General features: G+C 38.6%; 2 protein-coding genes across 2 annotated transcripts in view; both read right to left on the bottom strand.

The window, feature by feature from the left end:
- LOC122996095 (dapper 1-like) overlaps window positions 1–8,557 on the bottom strand; it is a 32,128-nt gene extending 23,571 nt beyond the window's left edge. Inside the window, exon 1 of the mRNA XM_044371640.1 lies at window positions 7,869–8,557. Within this exon, the coding sequence (XP_044227575.1) occupies window positions 7,869–8,153 (285 nt within the window). The 5' untranslated portion in view covers window positions 8,154–8,557. The remainder of the gene's footprint in view (window positions 1–7,868) is intronic.
- A 1,659-nt stretch (window positions 8,558–10,216) lies between these two features.
- Window positions 10,217–22,820, bottom strand: part of LOC122996085 (protein Aster-B-like) — a 51,586-nt gene continuing 38,982 nt past the window's right edge. The window contains exons 11-19 of the mRNA XM_044371624.1: window positions 22,585–22,728; window positions 21,306–21,424; window positions 20,993–21,135; window positions 19,479–19,582; window positions 18,629–18,835; window positions 18,335–18,422; window positions 17,428–17,535; window positions 17,012–17,132; window positions 10,217–15,187 (exon numbers count right to left, since the gene is read on the bottom strand). Of these exons, the coding sequence (XP_044227559.1) occupies window positions 15,098–15,187; window positions 17,012–17,132; window positions 17,428–17,535; window positions 18,335–18,422; window positions 18,629–18,835; window positions 19,479–19,582; window positions 20,993–21,135; window positions 21,306–21,424; window positions 22,585–22,728 (1,124 nt within the window). The 3' untranslated portion in view covers window positions 10,217–15,097. The remainder of the gene's footprint in view (window positions 15,188–17,011; window positions 17,133–17,427; window positions 17,536–18,334; window positions 18,423–18,628; window positions 18,836–19,478; window positions 19,583–20,992; window positions 21,136–21,305; window positions 21,425–22,584; window positions 22,729–22,820) is intronic.

The raw sequence follows: 22,820 nt of genomic DNA, 5'->3' as shown, positions 1-22,820 counted from the left end.
AAAACTCACTGTTACATGACAGAAAAAAAACATTTTTATTATCTAACCTGAGCTCAAACTTTTATTTAATAAAATTTTCTAGACAGATTTGATGGAGCACAGGACGCATCCTGACGACTGCCACTTTGCTTCGAACTATTTCATTGTTAAACTTGGAATCTGAGTAACAGCTTCCAAGTCTGATGTTTAGAAAATGCAGAACATTAATTACTTATATTAGTTGATCCTGACTGATCCTGTCACCATGTCAGAAGGTTTAAATAATTAATGAGGTTTCCTCTACTTTGGCATCCACATGTAAAATGATGCACAGTCCCTCTCTCAAATCAGAGACTGTAGATGAAACATGTATCATTCCTGCAGCTGTGTAATGACTACAACTGTTAAATAAACATGGGAAACAGAATCCGACAGAACGTATTTCTTAACTACGGGTCACTGAATTCTGCTCATATATTATTGGTAAGAATCTTCCTTAAAAATATATTTGATTCTCATTTCAGTCTGCAGTAAATGAAAAAAAACATGTAGTAAACTGATAGGGGCAAAAATGTAACATAGATTAAAGGTGTTTTGTGATTTTGGAGACATTTGTGTGTGTGCACCTCTGCCACCTGAAGCTACAAAAGTTGCCCTGTGTCTGCATGTGCAATAAGAGGTGGTCTGAGCAGGTTTTATCGCAAATGCAATTTCATGCCAAAATGAGCACCAAAATTGCACTGCGCCACCTAATCTGCATAAACACAGCCTCAGCTACGCCTCTCCTCCCAAGTTGATGCAAGTGCGCTCCTTTGGTGCCTGGAAATTACCAAACAGGCACAGACAAAAGTAGACTTGGTTGAATTCTAGAGACCTCTACCCACAGTGAAACACCTGAACAATTGGAAAATGGCTGAATCTCTGCTTTGTCCACTTTAACAATCAAATTTTGCATCATAGAATCTGATAGGACACACAGCCTGGTTGAATAAACCACTGTTTTATCAAGAGGTGGTCTGACAAAATCAATATGAATACAGTTTAATGGCGACAGCTGTGATGTGTGTTCAGCTATATTGATCATTTAAATTGACCAATCATAGACAAAGTTAGAGGATGAAGAAAGCCCTTCTTAACTTCACTGCCACACAGCCCCTGACCCTTGCTGGGCAGCTTACATCATCGTCTTGCAAAAGCTCCATACACAGTGATACATCAAGGCAGTGTTTAAGATTTACACACTCTGGCGGTCATTTTAGGTAACAAAACACAATTTTAGTCTGGATGGAGGTCTGAAAAGAAGATGAGATAAAAATATGCATTTACAAATGTAATCAGCTTAGTGTGGTTGTACTCCAGGAGATATGTTCACTTTGGTGGTAATGATAGGATAAACTCTGTGGCCATTGTGTCCTGGCTTGCAGTAATTAGTACATTTTTCTGTTCCTTGACACCCCAGAGGCTGCACAGCTGTGACTTAAAGTAACCAAGTGGTGTTTCTTTGTTTTGGAGACCTCACAAGTGAGCAGTCAACTCAATGAAGCCCCCATGTCCCAACTCTTTACCCCACCAGGAGCTTAAACAGCAACCACAGACATGCTACTGTGTTTGCACAACACAGCAAGGTGTGAAACATAAGCAAAACACATCCATTACAGTTGAGAATGTTTGTGTTTGGCTTCTGTGACAAGTTGGCCACACAGCTGCAAAGGTCTCTACTGGAGACTTACAGTGTGCCAGGTGACAGCACAAACACTCTCGCTGTAAACACATACACCACCATACCAAATGTACACATGCACTCAGCCCAGCAAAGCCACAGTGTTCCACTGTTGGTTGCTGAGCATATCAGTGCCTTGCTCAAGGGCAACTCAACAGCAGCCTCATCGTGTTTTATCAGCTGCTCTCAGGGAAGTGCAGAGGATGTTAGAGGGGCAGGGGCTCAAATTCATGAAAGGCAATTTTTGCAAATAATTAAATAAATATATGCCTGGAATGACAATTTTTGCAACACTGTTAAAGAGATATTAAAATGAATGTATTTAAAACAAACCCATAACTGAGGTTGGTTCAGACACTGCTACATGACAGTTAATTAATGACACATGCAAGGAAATGAAGTTTATTTCAGTAAATTCTCCTCACATGTTAATGTAAGTTTAATGTAATTGTAAGTTTAGTGTAAAATTAAAAAGCAACACATAGGAGACTAGCAGCAGGGTCTGAGTCTATTCACTCCAATGGGAGAAATGTGAGCATAGATTATGGCCGATTCTTTCGCCCTGTAGTCACCGCAGTAAATATTGGACACATTTTTCAGAAACCAAAATCTTCTGACACTAAATTGGCATTTTTCAGACAGACAATTCAGGAGAAAATTAACTGTTAATTAACTCATGAACGGTTTTACCCCTTTTCTCTCATCATGGGGGGTTGCTGAAAGACAAACTATTCAGGCACCAGTGCTAACGTTAGCTCAGCCGTGTATCTGCCTGCTTCTTGCCTCATATAATCAACATGATGCAATTTAAATAAAGATTAAACACAACAAGGTAGATTATGTTGTGAATTTGCACCTTGTTTTAAATAACTAAACTCCATCAGAGGCTGTGGTTGTGTCCTGGGTGGTGGCAGGTTGAGTTTGCAGGGCTGAGAAGGCAAAGCTAGTCCATTATCATGGATTGTGTCTAGATGAGGTTAGGAGATGGGGGGAGAGGCGATCATGCCCACTTAGGAGACAGGAAGTGTATATGAGTAAACTTTTAACACTAACATATACTAACATAAATTCTCTGTCAGCTACACTCAGAAACAGGATGTTGATACTGAGTATATTGTTGTGTCACGCTGGATGTAACAGGAATAACAGGAATTTATTAATTTATTAAACACCCTATAAAAAGGAGAACTTTCTCTCTAGGAGGCCAAACAGGCAGGTGCTCAAGCCCCCTTTGAAGTCTATCTATGCCCGATGCTGTTATTTAAATCAACATACTGCGATAACTTGATAAAAATAAACTTCTGGATCATCAGCATCACTCATTGCTCTGATCTGAGAATGTCCTGGTTTACAATGACTTGAGGTTTTTTGTTTTTTGTTTATTGTTGTTTTTTATCAGGAATGTAATAAGTATATAGTGGAACTCTGGTCACACACTTTGTCTTTACAGTCAGACATACTACTATTCAATCATTAAACACCACATTACCATCACTTAGTTGTGTGGACAGAATTAAGGAAATATAACCTTAGAGTGTGTACTCATGAAATTTTGGTTTACTTTAATGACTTTAATTTATTGTTTGTAATGTTTATGTTGTGTAACTAGCCTATGATAAACCATGGTAACCTACATAATTTTTAGGTGGAATAATTTAGAGACTCTAATCTATCTATTATCTTAATCTCTATATTTGCAGTAATTAAATACTTGTAAACTGTGTGTTTCTTTTGTTTGTGTGTGTGATTAGGAGACAGTTTGAGAACGTGAATACACCTTTCGATTCCACATTTCAACATGCCCTCTCATTAGTCCCCATACACAGGAGGCCACAGTGAAGGTTGTGCTGCTTCCCCAGCTGCTGCCGACTGTCACATGGCTGTCAGCAGCTCCTGCTGAGGAATAAATACTCTCTCTCTCATGCACACACATACGTGCATTCTTTCCCTGCCTGCTCTGTTTGTCCAGCATCACAGATGCAAAGGTTTTTCTCATTGTCTCAGAACCTCTCATCGCATGCGCACAAACATCAACACACATACACAAGTTCAGAGGAACTGGTACTGAATGAAGAATATATTGGCATATACAAACCCCTAGAAATGTCAGCTGATCTGAAAGGTATGTGTCATGTAAAACCCAGAGACAAACAGTTGGAAGCACAGGCCATATGCAGCAATATCAACAAGTGGACAAAACGATCCAGGAATGTATCCATACAGCACACACACACACACACACACACACACACACATATGTGTGTACATGCCAAAAATGATGTGTTCCAAAAGAATCTGATTGTTTCATCATAATCCTATGATGACGGAGACTTCATGGGAGTCAACATACCCCCAAAGCAACACTGTCATGACGTTGATGAATATTACTTGTAGCCAAAAGAATTATGGGAATGGAAAAGTCGTTGACTCAGGCATATGTTAAAGTAGATTCTGAAGCAGACTGAAATTAAGTATGCAGAAAAAATCAGTATGATGCTTTTGGAAATAAAAGACAATAAGGAATTCATCATTTCTTGTACACCTTCATACATCCTTCAACAAGTCCAAATGGAGCAACTTCGAAGTGAAATGTTTCAGGATCTGCAGTCATGGCTGAGAATTTGAGGCTGGCCTTGGAAACCACAGAGAAGTCTCAGAGGGAGCATAACACCCTGATGACCAGTCAGATCCTGTTCCAGACTGTCTGACTGTGGCTACCTCCAACTTTTATTCCTACAAGTAGATGAGTTTTGGCAGCTTCAAGTTTTTTAAAAGGCTGAAGGATTTTATCAGGGTGCAAAGACTTCCTGGAGTCTCGGCTGTTTGCTTGAACTTCACAGTGACATTCAGCTGGCTAAGACAGACTTCCAGAACATAACTCTTCCTAGACCGAGTTAATCTGAGATTTAGAGGTTTTGGTAGGTGTACTTTTGAACAAATAAAGAGGAGTGATCACTGTTTAGGAGAATTCCACTCCATTTGTTTAACTCAGACTGTTGAAGCCTCATATTAGCTTTAGCTGAACTTCAGAATTCATTTTTACATAAAAAGAAGACTGTGGATTTTGTCCCCATCAATTGCATCATGGTAGGAATGGATCGCTCATGGGTTGTTATAGACAGGAAGAATGTTTACAGATTTTACACTTTTAACACACATACAGGTATGTGAGTATGATTTTATTAAGATTGTCTTGAAAAAATGTGAACCTAACCTTTAAAGCTTTATGGGGCAAGACTGTCACATATACATCCATCTTATAATTTTAGCCACAACAATTGTTTAAATTTATTCCATTAACCGATATTAAGGCAGTGACCAATCCAACTTCAGCAAGAAGACGAATACATGTATTCCCAAAATGTCAAACTATTCCTTTACATATAGGTGCTGCCCTTCAGTATTAACAAGAAGGTAAATACAGTAAATTTAATGGTATAGCTGGATAAACCTGGTGATTACACACACACTACTTGTAATTAGGATGAGTTCATTGTTGATTTGGCTCTACACATGAGATTTGTTGACAGTAAGGAAAATATTAATTATTTCTTTTGGAGATTGTATGTTATTTTAGATGTTTCCTATAATTTTTTCAATGCATTCTTGTGGGACTGTTGTCATTGTTTCTTGCATGATACTTGTTTGGCTGTATTTAAGGACTGACTGAATGTTTTCTTCATTCTCAATTCTCTCTTCAAAGTCCTGATCTCAGTGAGCCTGCCTAATTAACCAAAGAATAGGATGCAGTATAAAATCAATGACTGTAAGAGTAAAAAGCTTAGAGAGACTATAAAGGTAAATTTGAAGCAATCAAATCTATGGGTTTATGTGCTTTTGTTATAAACTGTTCTACTAAACAAGAATTCAGTTGATGATCAGAGGTCAATCATGTGGTTCAGTTGTTTTGTGCTTTCAAACCGCAATATATCTTTTCGATTTGTTTGTTGTTTTTCAGACATGATGTCCATGAAATATGCCGTAATTGAAAGCCTTTATCAGATTACAGATTTTTCTAAACACTGGTGATGTCCTCAAGTCTTCACAGATGAAATTCAAAAGGAATGCCTGCCATTGCAAACATCCATCAGTCCACAGTGAACAGTTGTGTAGCCGTGCAGACCGCCTTAATACCACTGAATTAGATATCTGGTGTCATGGCTTAGGAATTAGGATGGGGGGGGAAGCAGGCAAAATACTCACACAACCATAACATGAACAACATCACAGCATTTGAATCTTACAGTTACAATGTCTTCTCTAGCTGCAGGACTTTCATACTGTACTGTACAGTATTTTATAGATTACTATACTGCACAGTAGGCCTACATAAACTTTTACATTTGGGGAATGTTCCTAATTCTCTAGATTGATGAAAAGTCATAAGACTGAACTGTTTTTCCACTGATAACAAGACAAAGTCAGACTCTCTGTTTTCTTCTCTACAGTAAGCCTCTATATTAATGTTGGTTCTATAGTTTCTGTTTTGTGGAACACTTTAGTCTCAACTGGCCAATCAGACAGCTGGTTCATGCCCAAGTCTCTGCATTATGCAGCACTCATGATACTCAAAATATTTCTTTGTGAAGAATCAGACGAAATCCATCTTGTTTCATGTGGACATTCTTGCAATAGCGGGGAGTGGTCAGTTCATCTTTGTATCCACTGCAACCCTTTGCAGGAACACATTTGTCTCTGCACACAGCTGATATAAAGCAGGCTCTGCATAACAGTATATCATGCAAAGCTTGATCCTGAGAGGAAATCTCATGGTTATTGCTCTTTAAAATGCAAAATAAATATTCACACTAACACTTCAGACATTCACTGAAAGTTGTTATAAAGTGTTAGTGTAAAACACTTAAAGTGTAAAGTTGTTACAAAGTGTTTCCCCATTAAAACACAAACTCTTAATATACCTGCATTTCCTCTGTACCAACATTTTTACCAAAGTTTTATTTCCTGCTTACTATTGTTTTAAATAGCAATAACTTGCATGATTTCTTTAAGCAAATATGACTGTGTTTGTTGCAGCTTGGGGCTGTACAACTCCAGCAGAAACCATGTAAATAATACACATTTGTTACACTTTCACTTTTGTGATTTTGTGAAAATCAAGCCAGAGTTCAGCTTGTAGGAATTCAATGTACTGTGATGTCTCAGACTGCAGATGGTTATTCAGCGCTACAATGTGAATTATACTGATATTACATACACATTTCCATTACATGCTAAATATTTGGCATTTGCCTAAGAATCCAAGCTGCTGTATCTTCAGGCCATCATTGGGAAGCATCATCTGCTGAGGACATTAAGCAGATGGAAAACAGGCCCTATAGGTAATGTAGCTGCCTTAAAATAGGTTAGTTTCTGCTTTTTTTCCTGAGAAAAACAATTAATCTGAAAACACTGATGCTGACTTTAGAATCTACTTAAAATAGTGCAAAATGGCTGCGTGCAATCTGGAAGAGTGAGGCATTCGTCACAAAAACAATGACCTCAGCTTTTATCTGATTATGTATCCCATTCAGTAGATAATTTATCCAAACTCAAGGGGTAGAAATGTCTGGATAATCAATTTTCTTCAGAATGAAATGAGTAAGGTAATGAAGCTCTTCCCAAATTTGCCCTTAAATGGTAACATGTGCCTTTAAGGGCCCTCCTGATTTGGCATTTTCATAACTGCACACTGAGGTCAACGACAGGCTTAGGGGATTTTCTTTTGTTTTACTTTTCACATACACTCAGTGCTTGGTAATCTAACCCAGTAGTTGCCACAGAAAGGTCCAGGAGCTCCAGTGTTTCCAAAGTGAGAAAATGTTTCAAAACTATGTCACGTTTTATTCTCTAGAAGTCAGCATATAAAGTAAATGTATAGAATTGATCTAGAGCTGCAAGTTTCCTCTTTGTGCACTCTCTCTCATGTCACATCTGACGACAAAAACATTTCTGATAAGACCAAATCTTATCAATTAGGGGTTCTGTGGTCAAACAAGGATCACATTTCGGGGCTCTTTATATGCAAAGTTTTGGAAACAGATCCCATTGCGCACGCCACACTGCACGTTAGCCAAATTTTTACTGCACTATACAGTAGTTTACATCTGCAAGGCCAGCAGCTTGATTATACCCCCCTCAATACAAAATAACCTCCAGAAATAGAACTTACAGTTTGGAGCCTGAGGCCGTAGTCATCCGACGCGTCGCTGTTTGGTGCGTCCGGGGCGCAACGTGCCCGTAAAGCTCCCCAAGCCTGGCGCCCGGGAATCGGGGAGTCCCCGAGGCAGAGAGCGTTCAGCACCCGGGATTCCTGCCTCTGTTTGAGCAGCTCCAGCTCACACAGGCCAGCCAGGCTGGCCTCCAGCCGCTCCTTATTCCGACTGCGTTCAGCTTTCATGGGCAGAGAGAACGAGGGGAACATGACTCCAAAAGAGCCTAGCTCTTGCAAAGACATCCTGCCCTCCAATTTTCTTCTTCACTGTTTCCCAGCAATGTGAGGCTAAATGAATCCGTTTATGCTTCGATTGACTCGTCTTATTCTCAGGATACCTACAATGGAGCGGCATCGGTTGTAGGCTTCAGCTGCTGAACTCACCGCTGTCGGACTCGGACCCATTCCCCTCCTCTAGCCTGCGCTCTGCTGTGCTGTCTCACTTGGACAGCTGTTGGTGGAGCTTATGCAGGCATGCAGCCTTTTGTTGGCTCTGCTAGACACCCACAATCCACCGAGCCCTCAGTAGACTCGCTACAAAAAAGAATAACAAATTTGATCAAAGTATCAGAAAGCCTAACTGAATAAAAATTAACAACGTAGACCAATGTCATGAAATAGTTATAGAAGACATAATATGTAGGCTACGTGAGGGCATACACCGGCGTGTTTGTGGTGATCATTAGTTAGATCTTTACTTTATTTGCCTCGTCAAAACTATATATTTTTGGATGACCTGTTGTCAACAGTGAATCTTTGGTCACTGCCTTCAGACTCACGTGGATGCGCAGGCCTACTGTATGAAGTGTGACGAGTACTGTGCATACAGAACATGCTGTATATATATACGTACATACTGTACAGACATATACAGTGCATAGTCACTCCGCTAACCTGTAGCAGATGATGCATTTACTGTGTGGTAGAGACTTCAATGACCAAGAAATGCGCCTTTAGGAAATTATGGTAAAAAAAAACAACAAACAAACAAACAAACAAACAAAAAACAGGGATATGAACATTAACATTAAACAACAAATGCAAAGTTTCCCGTGTTTTGGGGAAGTCATCCACAACAGGCTATGTAGATTTAAAGCTCAGGACGCCATCCTGTGGTTTAACCAGACTACTGTAATATGAACAGATTATTGCCGTTCTTGCTGAATTACATACATTTACACATGCAAATATATTGTAAACTGTATTTCAAAGAGAATTTTTCACCTAGAATTTCATTTAAATATCCTTCCCTGATCCTGTTGAAAACATACATTATCAAAATGTGTTCAGAATAATGTATGGCCATTCAAAGTGTCTGCAGTAACTGTCATTTTTTAGATTTAATTCTGTTTAAAAATTCAAGGACAATCATGCATAGTATTATATACTAATCCTCACTACAAATGTACAGTATATTACAGGGCATTATCATTGTACGGTGTATATTCAGTACATATTATAGTTAAAGATTATGGTCCTACTTTCAGTCTTTATATTCTCAGCATTTTCTTTTTCTTTTTGTTACTTTATACTATTTTGCTTTTTTTCTATTGTATCTACAGACAGGTGACAAATTGAAGGAAAAACTAACATAAAGGGTCTTAGTAAGGTGTTGGGCCACCACGTGCTGCCAGAACAGCTTCAATGCACCTTGGCGTTGATTCTACAAGTCTCTGAACTCTACTGGAAGGATGAACACCATCCTTCCAAAAGATATTCCCTCCTTTAGTGTTTTGACGATGTTGGTGGAGAACGCTGTCTAACATGTTGGTCCAAAGTCTCCTATAGGTGTTCAATTGGGTTGAAATCTGGTGACTGTGAAGGCCGTAGCATATGATTCACATCATTTTCATACTCACCCATTGCCTATGGATGGGAGCGTTGTCATCCTGGAAGAGACCACCCCCATCAGGATAGAAATGTTTCATCATAGGATAAAGGTGATGACTCAGAACAACTTTGTATTGATTAGCAGTGACTCTTCCCTCTAAGGGGACAAGTGGACCCAAACCGTGCCAGCAAAATGCCCCCCACAGCATAACAGAGCCACCACATCCCCTCACTGTAGGGGTCAAGCATTCAGACCTGGAACAGTTTTTCCTTTAATTTGTCACTCATCTGTATGTCTGTGTGTCTATTTCTGGAGATATATGTGTAAAATGCATTTTTCCCAATGCATTTGCTCTGTATAGTTTGCAGTTATTAGAACAATGAAGGAATGTGCACTGGGGTTGGACTTGACCAGCTAATATTGATCAAACCCCAGTGATAAACAAAATAGAGTGACTGTGGGCATAAACAGATGATACAAATTCAAAAACTGTCATAATATTTTTTCCTTTTATTCATTCTTCGGTCTTGACTCACAGGCCTCTTAGAACAATAATTTCCTTTTAAGCACTTTTTTCTGCCTCAGTCCACTGCCAGCATGGTTTGAGGCCTCATAATCTGTACTATAAGTCTACACAACAATATACATTAAATTATCATGTCTGTATAGTTTGAATTCATATATGCAGATCAAAGTAAGTTTCCAAAGACAGGTCAGTTATTGTAAGCACACACAGAAGTATACAATGCTACACCACCAAGTGAGCTGAATGGGGGTAATACTGTTTGTTTGTGTGTGTGTGTGTGTGTGTGTGTGTGTGTGTGTGTGTGTGTGTGTGTGTGTGTGTGTGTGTGTGTGTTTACTGATTGAGTGCTGAGAGTTGAAGCTGAGGGTGCAGTTTTGGGATTGTCATGTAAAGTTGACAATAATTAAAACTTCCACATCCTGTTTCCTTTAAATGATCACAGTTTCAAAATAAACTTCTTTTGTAAGCAGCAGTTTCATTTAGAGATCAGCTGGTAAATCTTTGTTTTTTGTGGCTGCACCACACAAAGATGTGTCACCTGTCACTGAACACTTAGTGTCTGTATCGACCTGAACTCCGGGGTCTTTTTTGGGGTCATCTACAGTGTTTTCACACTCATGCATAAAAGTAAGACTTATATAATAGATGCATAAAATTTGACACTAGCATTAATCAGACAGCTGTGCATTTCATATACAGTAGAGGAACCACATGACTTCAGTGATATTATACAAGAGAGTCCACTGAAGAAAAAAAAAAAAGAATTAAATTACAAGTTAATCATCTCAACTGAAATGTTTTAAAAATGGCTTTTGAGTCATTGATATCAGGTCAGAGTAGCACCGTAAACACTCTGAGTTGGACAACAGCTTTGGTTGCAGATTTATGGAGAGAAAACAGTGCATATATAATTTACATGTTTTATAAGATTTACACATCTAATTAAAGGTTTGTGAAACGGTTGAACATTTTGTACACTTGAATCTGAATATTTGTGTGCAACAAGTCAAACTTACATTCATACATTTCTGTGCACAAATTCATCTGTCAAGTACAAAACTGCTGTTGTGAGTAGAGATTATTTGCTCATTTGATGATTTTGGTTTGTGCATTTGTCAGTGTCATCCTGTAGATAAACCCACACTATGGGAGGGAGCAAAAAAATAAAATAAAATAAACATCTGTATCAACCTATCACATCAATGTTTTCTACAGCCTATCGGAGCAAGACACTGTAAAAACCAAACCTTTGACAGTTTAATGTAAACAAGTGCTGGTGGAGTGAGGATGAACAGCAGGGTCCTCATGTTATCATCATGGCTGAGGCGCAGGTGAGATTCTCTTAATACATCCATCGACAGGATGACACAAATCAAGATCTTACCTTACCCAGTTTTGTACATGAGAAATATGAAGTTAGTTTGTTGTGAACACATATTCAGACATAGATTTGAAATGAAGTGGATTTTTTCCATTTCACAAAACCTTATTTTACATTTGTAAATATTGTAAAGCACATGTTGATAATATATGTGTTATTTTTATCTCCATATAAATCCCATTAATAATGTGCAAAGTTAAACTGAAGTTGTGTTGTGCACTTTATAATGCTATATTATTTCTGCACACACTCCGCCTACAATACACTTTTCTCAAAGACAGCTGAGTGTCTGAACCATTTGACAGACCTTCTAATACTAATCAAAACAAATGTTCCTCTCTATAAACAGTTACAGCTGCATGGAAAACAAACTGATTTAATGTTATGTTATGTTATGTTAACTCAGCATCAGCCACTGACACCATCAGGAAGACAGTTGGTAACACTGACAGCTTTTCACATCTTTAAATGCATTCTTATTTCCTACAATATAAATATCTGCCTTTTCATTTTCTATATGCAATTCACAGTATTTGAAGCACAAAGTACTCATACTGTAAGTACTCAACTCACTTTAGTTTGGCTTTCTGTCACTGCAAGACATTTGCAGCTAAGGTTCCTAGGTGTGATGCTTCCTTGATATTTCTTTTCTCAAATAGGACTTTGTAGAAGATTTTTTACTGTGGAACAGCAATGAAACCTGTCATCACAGCCAAATCTACCAATAAAACAGAATCCACCAACCTTGTATCACCAAAAAGTCCATGTTTCAAGATGTTTCTCATGTGATATCTTTTAAATGTAAACATTTGTCACACATTTCAAAAGTTTGGCTTTCATTGTCATGTCAAAAATATGTTTACAATGTGGACAAGTATATATAAAAAAAGGCAAACATGGGAATACAGGATTTCTGTATGACATGTGCTATCACCCTGACCCCTAACAGTTCAGTCAAGGGTGTGAAATGTGAACAGACTCATGAAATTACCCACAGACAAGTTCATATAGCTGTGTCACCGTCCATGACTGAGTGATTACATTTCTGCACTGATAGAAACCAAGACATCAACAGTAAAGCTTGTTTAAATGTAAAAGCTTGAACAAACATTCTGTGAACAGTGACCAGTGTGGTGTTTGGTTAGACAAACATTCCTTAGAGGCAGAAACCATAGGAAGGTTAGCTTCAACAGAGCCAAAAAGTCCTTGAAAACTGACTGAAAAAAAGTCACGGAGTGAGAGAGGACCTGGTACTTCTAACAATTTCAATTAAGTATTTAAATTAGCCAGCTACTGGTCTGTGTTGCCAAACAAATTAAATGGCTGCTTTTGTGGAGACAACTGGTGCTATAAGTGCATGATGGGATATCAGCAGCATGAACTGCAAGCTTTTAAAGCACAGGCTGAGAACACCACATTTGACAAACTATTATCACCTTATTAAGTTCTTACATCAAAAATGCAGTTGCTTATTTTCACATCCAGCAGACACAGAGCAATATTAGTTAACATTAGCGAAGTTTGTGACAGCACATCCAAAACAATTAGCTAAAAAAGTTTAACAATCTTTGCAGAATTTGGTGATAAATCTGTGTGGGTTTGTCAGCAACACCTTGCACATTCACCCATTATAATGTATAAAAAAATATAGTTTAATGAAGATTTAAAGAACTGGTGGATTGTTGTTGGTGGATTACATAATTTCAGATGTTTGTCTCCCGATGTTTTCTCTCATCACAAAGTGACAGAATTACATGTGACTAATTGTTGACTTTCCCAAGTCATGAATATTATCAGCATGAAGTCAGTGTCTGCTTCTTTTCTTTTACTTTGTACTTTAGTAAACTGTGACTCTGTCTCAATAAAAACAACAAACAACAAACATACAGTACCACTGCAGAAAGTACCACTGCAGAAAGGTTGCACACATTTATGTTCACTGCATCTGACATTTAGCCTACTTCATGGCCGGACTACTGGTACACAGTACATACAGTATAAACATCTTTTACATGGCAACCACACATGAATTGATGCAATGCACAGAAATGGCTTAAATAAGGTTGAGTATCCAAAAAAGGATAAAGCTGTTGACGTGAAAGCCTTGGCAGCGATGAAGCAGTGGAGATGTGTCGGAGAAAATCATTAAAACACTGGAATGACATTAATGCTTGGCTGTGAACAAAGCATTTCTTTATTCCCTTGGCAAGACATTAGGAAACTTGGAGATGTGCCATCTTCAACTAAGCATTCCTGTTTTCTTTCCATACATTCTCTCTGCTTGCTAATCAAATGCCCCTTATCAACATGTCACTAAATCAAAACTGCAGAGCAATGCTCCAGCCAGTTCAGAATATTTTATGCCATAGAAGACATAAACATACAACATAGAATCACAAAAGTATGGCATAAGCTGTCAAGGAAACCAGCCCTGATCTGCTGAATATGCCTGGTAAAAATAGCCCTGACTGCCATATACATCTTAAAAATCACATGACACACACGCACACACACATAACCACACGCACACACGTTTGTATAGCTATCTTAGTGAGGCCATTCATTGACATAATGCATTCCCTAGCCCATAACCCTAACCTTAACCATCACAACTAACCCCAACCCTTACCCTAAACTGAACCTAAACTCAATTCTAACCTTGATCCTAAAACCAAATCTAAACCCTCAAACAGCCCTTTGAAGGTGTATCAGAAAGTGAGGACCAACCAAAATGTCTTCACTCTCCTAAAATGTCCTCACTTCCCAGGTCTAAAAATCAAATTAGTTCTCATAATGATAGCCATACAAGTACACACACACACACACACACACACACACACACACACACACACATATGTATATTACATTTTGATTCCTCAGTGTTCTGTTGAACAAACGATAGGTTTAAATACTGCAAACTGTGGATTTATTAGAGTCACTTATCATGTTTCCCAGTTTCCAAGATAGAAACAGATGAATACAGCAGCTGTTGGAGTTTTCCAAAGTGAATGCACATATGATTCCAACATGAATTTGTACTTGGAAAAACAGCAGAAGCCAGAAGAAGTTGTAAGCTTTGGGTCAGTCTGATTTCTGTCAGTAAGTGGCAAAACAAACAAAACAAAACAAAAAAAGACAGTAATGCAGCTTTGTGTGCAAAGAAGGAATGTGGAGCTGGGGGCAGGAAGATGTATAAGAGCAGTAAAAGCTACAGACGAGCCTTGCCACTGATTTTGTCTCTCTGCAGGATGCATTGTGGTGTGTTAGTGCACTCTCACCCACTGCAGGTTGATGAGGTCACTTTGAGACAGGGGTTACTTTCCTTGAAAAGCTCTCTGACTGAACTCCATCCTCTTCTCTTCGCCTTTAAAAGGCCACATTCTTTCCACAGGCTCAGAAAAGGTAGGTTGAATATTGCACATCATGTCCGTATGCCTTGAGATTATCAATCAGTCATACTGGTTTCTCTTTTCCTCTGTCTCAGAGTTGTAGTCCCTGAGGCCTATGCTTTTATGGAGGTTAAGAAGGGAGTCTCTTAGCTGGATGGAAAGTCAGAAGAGAAACATGTCAGATATATTACAAGAGTATCAGTAAAGTAAGAGGACAGAATTCAATCCTCACTCATTGAAAGTACATTTGAATTTACATACATACATACATTTGACTACTGTTACATGTTCCCACCAGTATCCATATCTCACAACATACATCAGAACCCGTGAACTGAATCTGTCTCCTTAACAGCAGTCAGTGACTACTCTGTTTAAAAATTGAACAGCAATAGCTCCTCATGTTAGGGGGAGCCTCTCTCTTCCCTCTGGTGTTATAGTCATGCAGATGTCTGTCTCTGAGCTTTCTGTCTCCACTGCAATGCAATGGGTGTGAGTGGAATATTGATGCTCACAGCAACAACAAAATTAAATCTACACAATTTAAACCTGCATGAACTGATTTCCTGGCCACTTAGGGGCAGTGCAACAAGCTGTAAACAAAACATGGACATATTATTAGTTTATAAAGTTGATATGGTGAAAGCCTTAACAAACAGTTGCTGTTAGCCGGTTGTGTCTCTGGCCACCTGGTCAATGTAAGTCCAACATTCTTTTAGCTCTTTGGTGTCCACCAACTCCTGAGAAAAATATCTGGTTCTTTAGCTGTTAAATGCTCCACTATGTTCATCTGATAGACTCTAAATGTGTCTGTCAGCTGTTGTGTGCTGTGCATGTAGTGTACAGTGGGTTTATCAAAGCTTTTTCACTCAAAACAGCTGTGAGTTGTAAAACCAAAACAGTGAGCTGAAAGGGGCTCTGTAGAGCTGAGAGGAACTGCAGAGTTGGTGATAATTCTCTGTGGCTTAATCTCTACAAGCAACATCTTTCACATTACACACAGTCATCTAACACATTGTTCATATTAAAATATTGATTAGAAGATTCTTTCTGTAAACAACACTGGGTGATCTACAATGACAGATATAGCGTAAAATAAAAAAACAAAACCACCTGTGTGGCTCCAGCACAGATAAGTGAGTAAATATGTGTTTTGTAATTTGGGTGAATCAACCCTTCATGATGAGTCTCAGAAAGGCAGGACATAGTTGACCCCCTCTGTTCCTGAGTGATGCAACTACATCTGGAGTGAGTCCCCTCTGTATCAAACATGCTAATTGTGTCACTCTGGACAATGAAATTATAGAACAAATCTGAGTGTTGCGACTACCTGAGTGTTACAAAGAAGGTTTTTTAATTTAGTAAGTAACCACAATGAAATAGGGACCAAATAAGCCTCCCCACATTCTTAACTTGCCCTCTGGTGTGTGGCGCTGATGTCAGTGTGTCAGTGTGTAAGTGAAGGGATAAATAGTTTCAATGTATCTAAACATTGTTAGTGTGTGGAACTTTAATGGAGGGAAAAGACACCATACGCCCAGGAGAAATAAATTCCTTTTGATGTTTTGTTTATTGCTGGAAACAGCCCTGCAGTCTTCCACACCATACATGTACAACTGCTCTGAGATCTGGTGACTCAAACAGCGACACTGTTTACATCATCCTCTTGCTCATCAAACCACTCAACTGCGTGTGTCTTTTGAATGGTGGATGCTGTTATTGTGAGAGAGACACTGCAGCTATTTTTCTAATTTTTTTATTATTGATCATTTCTTTAATAGCTCCTTAAAATGTTATTTTTAGCGTCATAAATGTCTTAAATAGAGTCATTTGGACACAAAGCCAGAGAGAACTTTATAAAAACTAAAAATGGAGCTAAAATAAAAAATAAATAAAATGGCGTTTGTTGTGGTACAAACTTGAGGAAGCATTTTGTGGTTCTGCACACTACCTGTGTTTGACCTGATGTCTCACCTCATCGAGCAGTAGCACTGATGATTTGATTATCTCCTTCCACTTCTGGAGCTCGTCATCATGGTAACGCTGCTGGGAGTCCAGGAGCTGCACCCACTCCAACTTGGTCTGAGGAATTTTGCTGATGAGACACAGTCATACAGATTTCATTAAAAAGCACACTAACATACACACACAGGATAATTAGTGACTCAGGTCACTTGCTGTTCTCCTGAAAAGTCTTAACCCTTAAAGGTAGCTACATAAACAAACAATAGTAGTTGGATTTCACTTCTTTTTCTCATTCTTTACTCAAAATTGAAACTTCTGAAATACATCTATACATGTTCAAGAACATGAATAACAGGATAAATATATACACAGACCTAAAACCATGATTCCCTTTCTCCCTTCTCCACGTCCAAACATGTTAGTACCTTTCTTGTGGTCGTAATGTCTGTGCTGCAGTGAGACTCTGTGTGGCGTACTCCAGCATCCACAGCTTGTAGAACAGCATCACATTGAGAAATACCAGTAGTATCAGGCTGCAGAGAGATACAGAGAGAAAACACAGAACCTCAACTAGTACATCACTTAATGCCATTTACTGGAATGAATCAGGGTCATGGCTGAAATGAGAATACCTTATACAGATCCTATTTGATGCAATTGAAGACGAGGACAGAGAAAAACAGGTAGATTACAACAGATTAAAACAACACAAAAACAAAGGAACACAGATAGAAAGAAGTGCACATCCTCAAATATTCCCTGGTATATCAATCTATGAAATTGTATCAGATGTGTTAGTGATAAAAACAAAAACAGCTGACTGCAGGTGCTGATATAAAATGTCAGAAGAACTGACTTTATCTTAGTGGAGGTAACATTAATCAAACAACAGAATCTTAATGGAGAACAATTCAGATAATCGATAAATCATTGAGGTCATTTATCAAATTGAAAATGTTAAACATTCTCTTTTCCCAGCTTGTCAATCATGAGGATTTGTAGCTTTTCTCTGTTTTATATCATTGTTAACGAAAACAAGACATTTGAGGATGTTTCCTTGGACACTGGAAATGTTGATGGGCATTATTTTATTAGGGCAAAACAATTGATTTACTCTTGAAAAAACAATAAACATAAACTCTATTTGAAGGCATACTCTTGGATTTTAGTGAGTAAATTGATGGTAAGAGCACAGCCTGTCAAGGCTGCTTGATTTGCTGATTGCTAAACAGAGTAAATTACTAGCTGATGTTTGAAGTTGAGTGAGGATGCAGTAGCCAGAGTCTATTGCAATGCAGGGAGTAATGACAATCTAGTGCTTCCATCACTCACACAAGGCTGATGAGAAGCAGCAGTTTGGAGAAGTTATAAAGTGCAAGGCCTCCTGGAGCATCAGGAATGTGTCTGGTCTGTGTGGAACCTGCAGTAGTGCAAGAAACAGAAAAAAGGAACTGTGACACAATTTCCAAAATTATTTTACTGTTCAGGTGTTATATGTTGACTTTTGTCTTTCTCAAAGTTACAGTGAAACTACATTTCCCATAAATCCTCTCCTAAAATTTAGATGCTGTTGTTCACTGCCAGTCCTACAGTATTTCACTGACCACAGACCAGGAGTTGGCTGACCTGCCACATGTTTGATGTGGTGAATGTCTGACTCATCCTCAGGTGTGGAGACGGGGCTCAAGGCCTCCTCAATGTTCCCTGCCGGCCTCAGGTGATGGACCAGCGTCTGTTTCCTCCTGTGGCTGGTGCCTGTCCTTAGAGCCTTGCTCTTGGGTGACTGACTGTGGGGCTCCATCAACACCACATCCAACTTATTCAGCTCCAACTCTAGACAGGAGTAAACCAGAGAGAATTTAGAGGTTGCAGTGAGAGTTGGTCACCCTATTTGGTTTCTTTGGTTTTGTTTACTTACATGTAGTGAAGACTTCAAACTGAGTGATCACTTCGTATTCTTTATTTACTGTAAATCTCCAATGACTGCTTTTCAAGTGATGGTAAAATTATAGTTTACATAGAAATAAGGAAATTGAAGAACTGCATAAACTTTACTTTTCTACATGTTATTCTCATAATTGTAGCCATTCTGACTATGGGTCATACTGAATTTGCACTTGCCACCTCCAATGTAGATTTGAGAAATTGACTGGCAAAACAATGTATATATTGGGTTAAGCAGCATGAGCCTCCAACAGCTGTCCAATAGGCTTTAATTGCACATAAATCTCTTCATAGGCTGCTCTCTGGGTCAGACTGGCCGCAATTGTGAGAATAGGATTCAGGTTGAAAAACACTGGAATTTTCCTTACATATACTGTAATGTGTAAATAAATAGTCTACAAAGTTTTAGTTGATTCAGAATAATGATCAAATGGATTTTGTGACCATGTTTGGAGAGGAGTTAGTACAGTTTTTTCTGATTTCTTCATAGTTACACTGTGTAACATTGAACTTTTTGTTGTGTAGTGCTAACCTAAGTTTCTGAAGTACTCATCCAGGCCGCTCCAAAAGTTCCTCTCAATGAAGCCCTTCACAATCCCCCATGGTTGCTTCCTGTAACGAAGCTCCGTTGACACCCTGAAGGACACACACATGCACAGAAAAACCACTCACTGATTTTCATAATAAATTTAAAGGGGACCTATTATGCTCATTTCCAGCTCTATATTTTTATTCTGGGACTCCACAAGAGTAGCTTTGCATTATTCACAGTTCAAAAAATTCCTTATTTATTTTATACTGGCCCTGAGGTCAGCCTCTGTCTCTTTCCAGGCCGTTTTAGCTCCTGTCTCTTTAAGCCCAGAATTTACAGGAAGTGAAATGTTTTCCTCACTGAATTAGCTGATCTTTGTTAGTGGTGCTAAAAACCGGTCGAGATATTTGGAGCTGTTTGTTGAATGGATCAGTTATGATAACATAGGGAGGAATAGTACATGCAGAAACAGCCACAGTGATGTTTAATGAAGATTTTATATCCTGATGATTTTATTCCTTTAGATTTAGATTTGTTTTGTTGTGAAATGTATAGTGGTTGACGGAGGCAGCTAGCTGTCTCATTAGCGGGAGAGCTAATATATGCAGGGTGTTTCTAGCTGGATAGTACAGTTTTTGTTGTGCTGTTGTGTGGTTATGCCGGACGTTTCTTGACGTCAGTGGGAGAGAGACAAGGCACTCAGGAGCATGCAAAAATGTCACTTCTGTTGGATTTTTGTGGAAAATCCGGTCCGGGTCCTTCACATAGAAATCAGTCCACAGGCTGTTACAGACAACCGAGAAAGTCTGGGAAGGTCTTATTTTTTACGTTACATGACTACCCATTCACTCATTGGCTATAGAAAAACATTAATACATGTAAATTACTTCACAATTCTACATATAGAACCGTTAAATACTATTTGGCAATATTGAATGCACACTTGAAGAACAATGAAATGTTTTGTAAATTTCACCAATTCCGGGTTTCCAAAAAGTCAGCTGAAGATCATCATAAAGTTTTAATTTGTCATTCAAAGTTATTTTAAGTGTTTAATAAATCCAGGTGCATATCTGTTTAAACAAATCTGCGTCATTCAATCTTAGGTATTGTTTTTAGTGAAATTTCCCAGCCTTTTGACTTTGCAATGACTGTTGTGATGATTCATGTGACACTGTTTGTGAAGTACTCAAGAGCAAGAGGATGCAGCACGTTTGGAATGACAGAGACCAACACAGGAATTTGTTTAAAATCAGTACACTCCTGTGACAGAGTTAAATTGAATTACTTCAGTGTTTCGTTTTTTGACTAAATATATGTTTGAACTCATCAAACCTTTGCTGTTTTCATTTTTTCCCATTCTTGTTGCTAAGCGCTCATTGAGATGTTTTAAGTCAGTGGTTTTAAGAGCTTAGGTTTGGTTTTCATGCAGTTAAAACAGAGGTACACTTCTTTCTAGTGCTCTTTATGCTGGTAATAAAACACAAATGAGAGTGAAATATTGCCCCCAATACCTCAGGCGACACTTGTTCTTGGACACTCTGGTGAGCATGTAGCGGTTGAGAGTGTAGAAGTAGTCATGGTAGGGCACGTCATGGGCGATCACCTCTGCATCAATGATGTAGCACTCGTTCTCCTGGCTCGCCTTATATAGAGTCTGAACACACAACAGCATTCAATCAGTTGCAACTTTCTGCTAAAAATTATTCAAGTGAGAATTTAGAGGAACAGTAGGCTACTCTAACTATACTCAAATAAGTAAAAAAATTATTCATTCATACTAAATTAAGCCTTTTTAGAGCTGTGGCTCATGAAATGTCCATCAACCTGCGTTTCAGTGACTGTGGCTGTCTTGGGCGCCAGAGGATTATTCAGAGCAATGGTGTACATGATCTCTCTGGTCTGGTTCCCATCCTGCTCTTTCTTCCATGGTTGATATACCACATCTGCAAGACAAAATATGAAAAGAAACTTAAACTTAATAGTCTGTGGAGTTCATTGCTTCCCATATTTTGCACCTCAAATGCCTTAAAATACATATTGCATGAGGCTAAACACAATTTTCAGCGGTGCCAATTTTCTTCCATTTTACCTGCACAAAACCTTGGTGTGGCCCTTTAATAAATAAAGAGAAGAACCTTTGTAAATCTTTAGTACCTCCAAAATGTCTTGGTGAGAAACCCAGAGGGCATTTTTCCACTGAGAACAACAATATGCATTCAGCCATTGTCCTTGTGTAACTATCCTTGCCTCAAGCCTGAGATACAGCAGATAAATGTAACTACGTATTAAACCTTCAATTTCAAATGGACATGATTAACAGTTTCAAGATGACACACGATTGTGTTTATAGTTTTATCCATCATAGACAGCAGCAGTACTGGCTTCCTAACCATTCAGTGTTTAAATAGTTAAACACTCCCCTCTCCAACATTACATTTGATTAAGATTCTGTGTTTGCCTCGTTACAGTGAGTAAGAGGTTAATCACTGCAGATCATGTTGGAGCTCAACATGTCACTTCATCTATTAAATAACTGAAAAATAGTATTGCTCTCGCCACATTACAGAATTTATTATATACAGTAGGTAGAGACCATGGTGTTAAATATGGGATTTGTGCTGCACAAATACAGATAGGACACGTCAAAACGAAAACACCATGCTGGCACGATGTTAAGATGTGGTCATTCTCTTAATAATGTCAAATTAAATATATCTAAATGTTGAAAACAGTCTGGGGTATTAACTAATAAACAGAAAGAATGACATAAGACACCCAAAGTCCTGTCTATCCATTATAAAATCAGTGACAAATCCTCTGACATTATGAACAAAGATACATTATGAACTCTGAACACTTCTCTGTGCTCATCAGTTTGCTCCACTTTACTTTGACTTTATTGGACTGATGGCCTCATTCTCTCTTGATTCAATAGTATGACACTTGTTAAGCTGCACTGTATTTGAAACAGAGAGAATTAATTATCCCACCAGGAAGTAAAACACAAAAGAGAAAATGCACTGAGGAGGATAAGAAACATCCATTTCTACAGAGCATCATCATAGGGAGGAGACAGGAGGTGAATGTACTATAATGAGTTTACCTGAGAACCGCCTCTGTTCCCGAAATTCCCTCATGAACTCAGACTCAGTGAAGAGTAAGTCATACATCTTGTCCACACCAAACTTGTACACCCCGTTGATGTATTGCCTGCCACTCAGGTCCTTGTGGAAAGCCTGCACCTCTCCTGCACAAAAGAGTATTTCTGTGTGTGAGTGTGTGTTGTGGGGTGAAACTTGCACTGATAAACCACACAAAAAAACAAGGGCGATCGACATG

This window comes from Thunnus albacares, chromosome 13, assembly GCF_914725855.1.
Source record: "Thunnus albacares chromosome 13, fThuAlb1.1, whole genome shotgun sequence".
Classification (NCBI taxonomy): domain Eukaryota; kingdom Metazoa; phylum Chordata; class Actinopteri; order Scombriformes; family Scombridae; genus Thunnus; species Thunnus albacares.
This window is presented reverse-complemented; position numbering and strand designations above follow the sequence as displayed.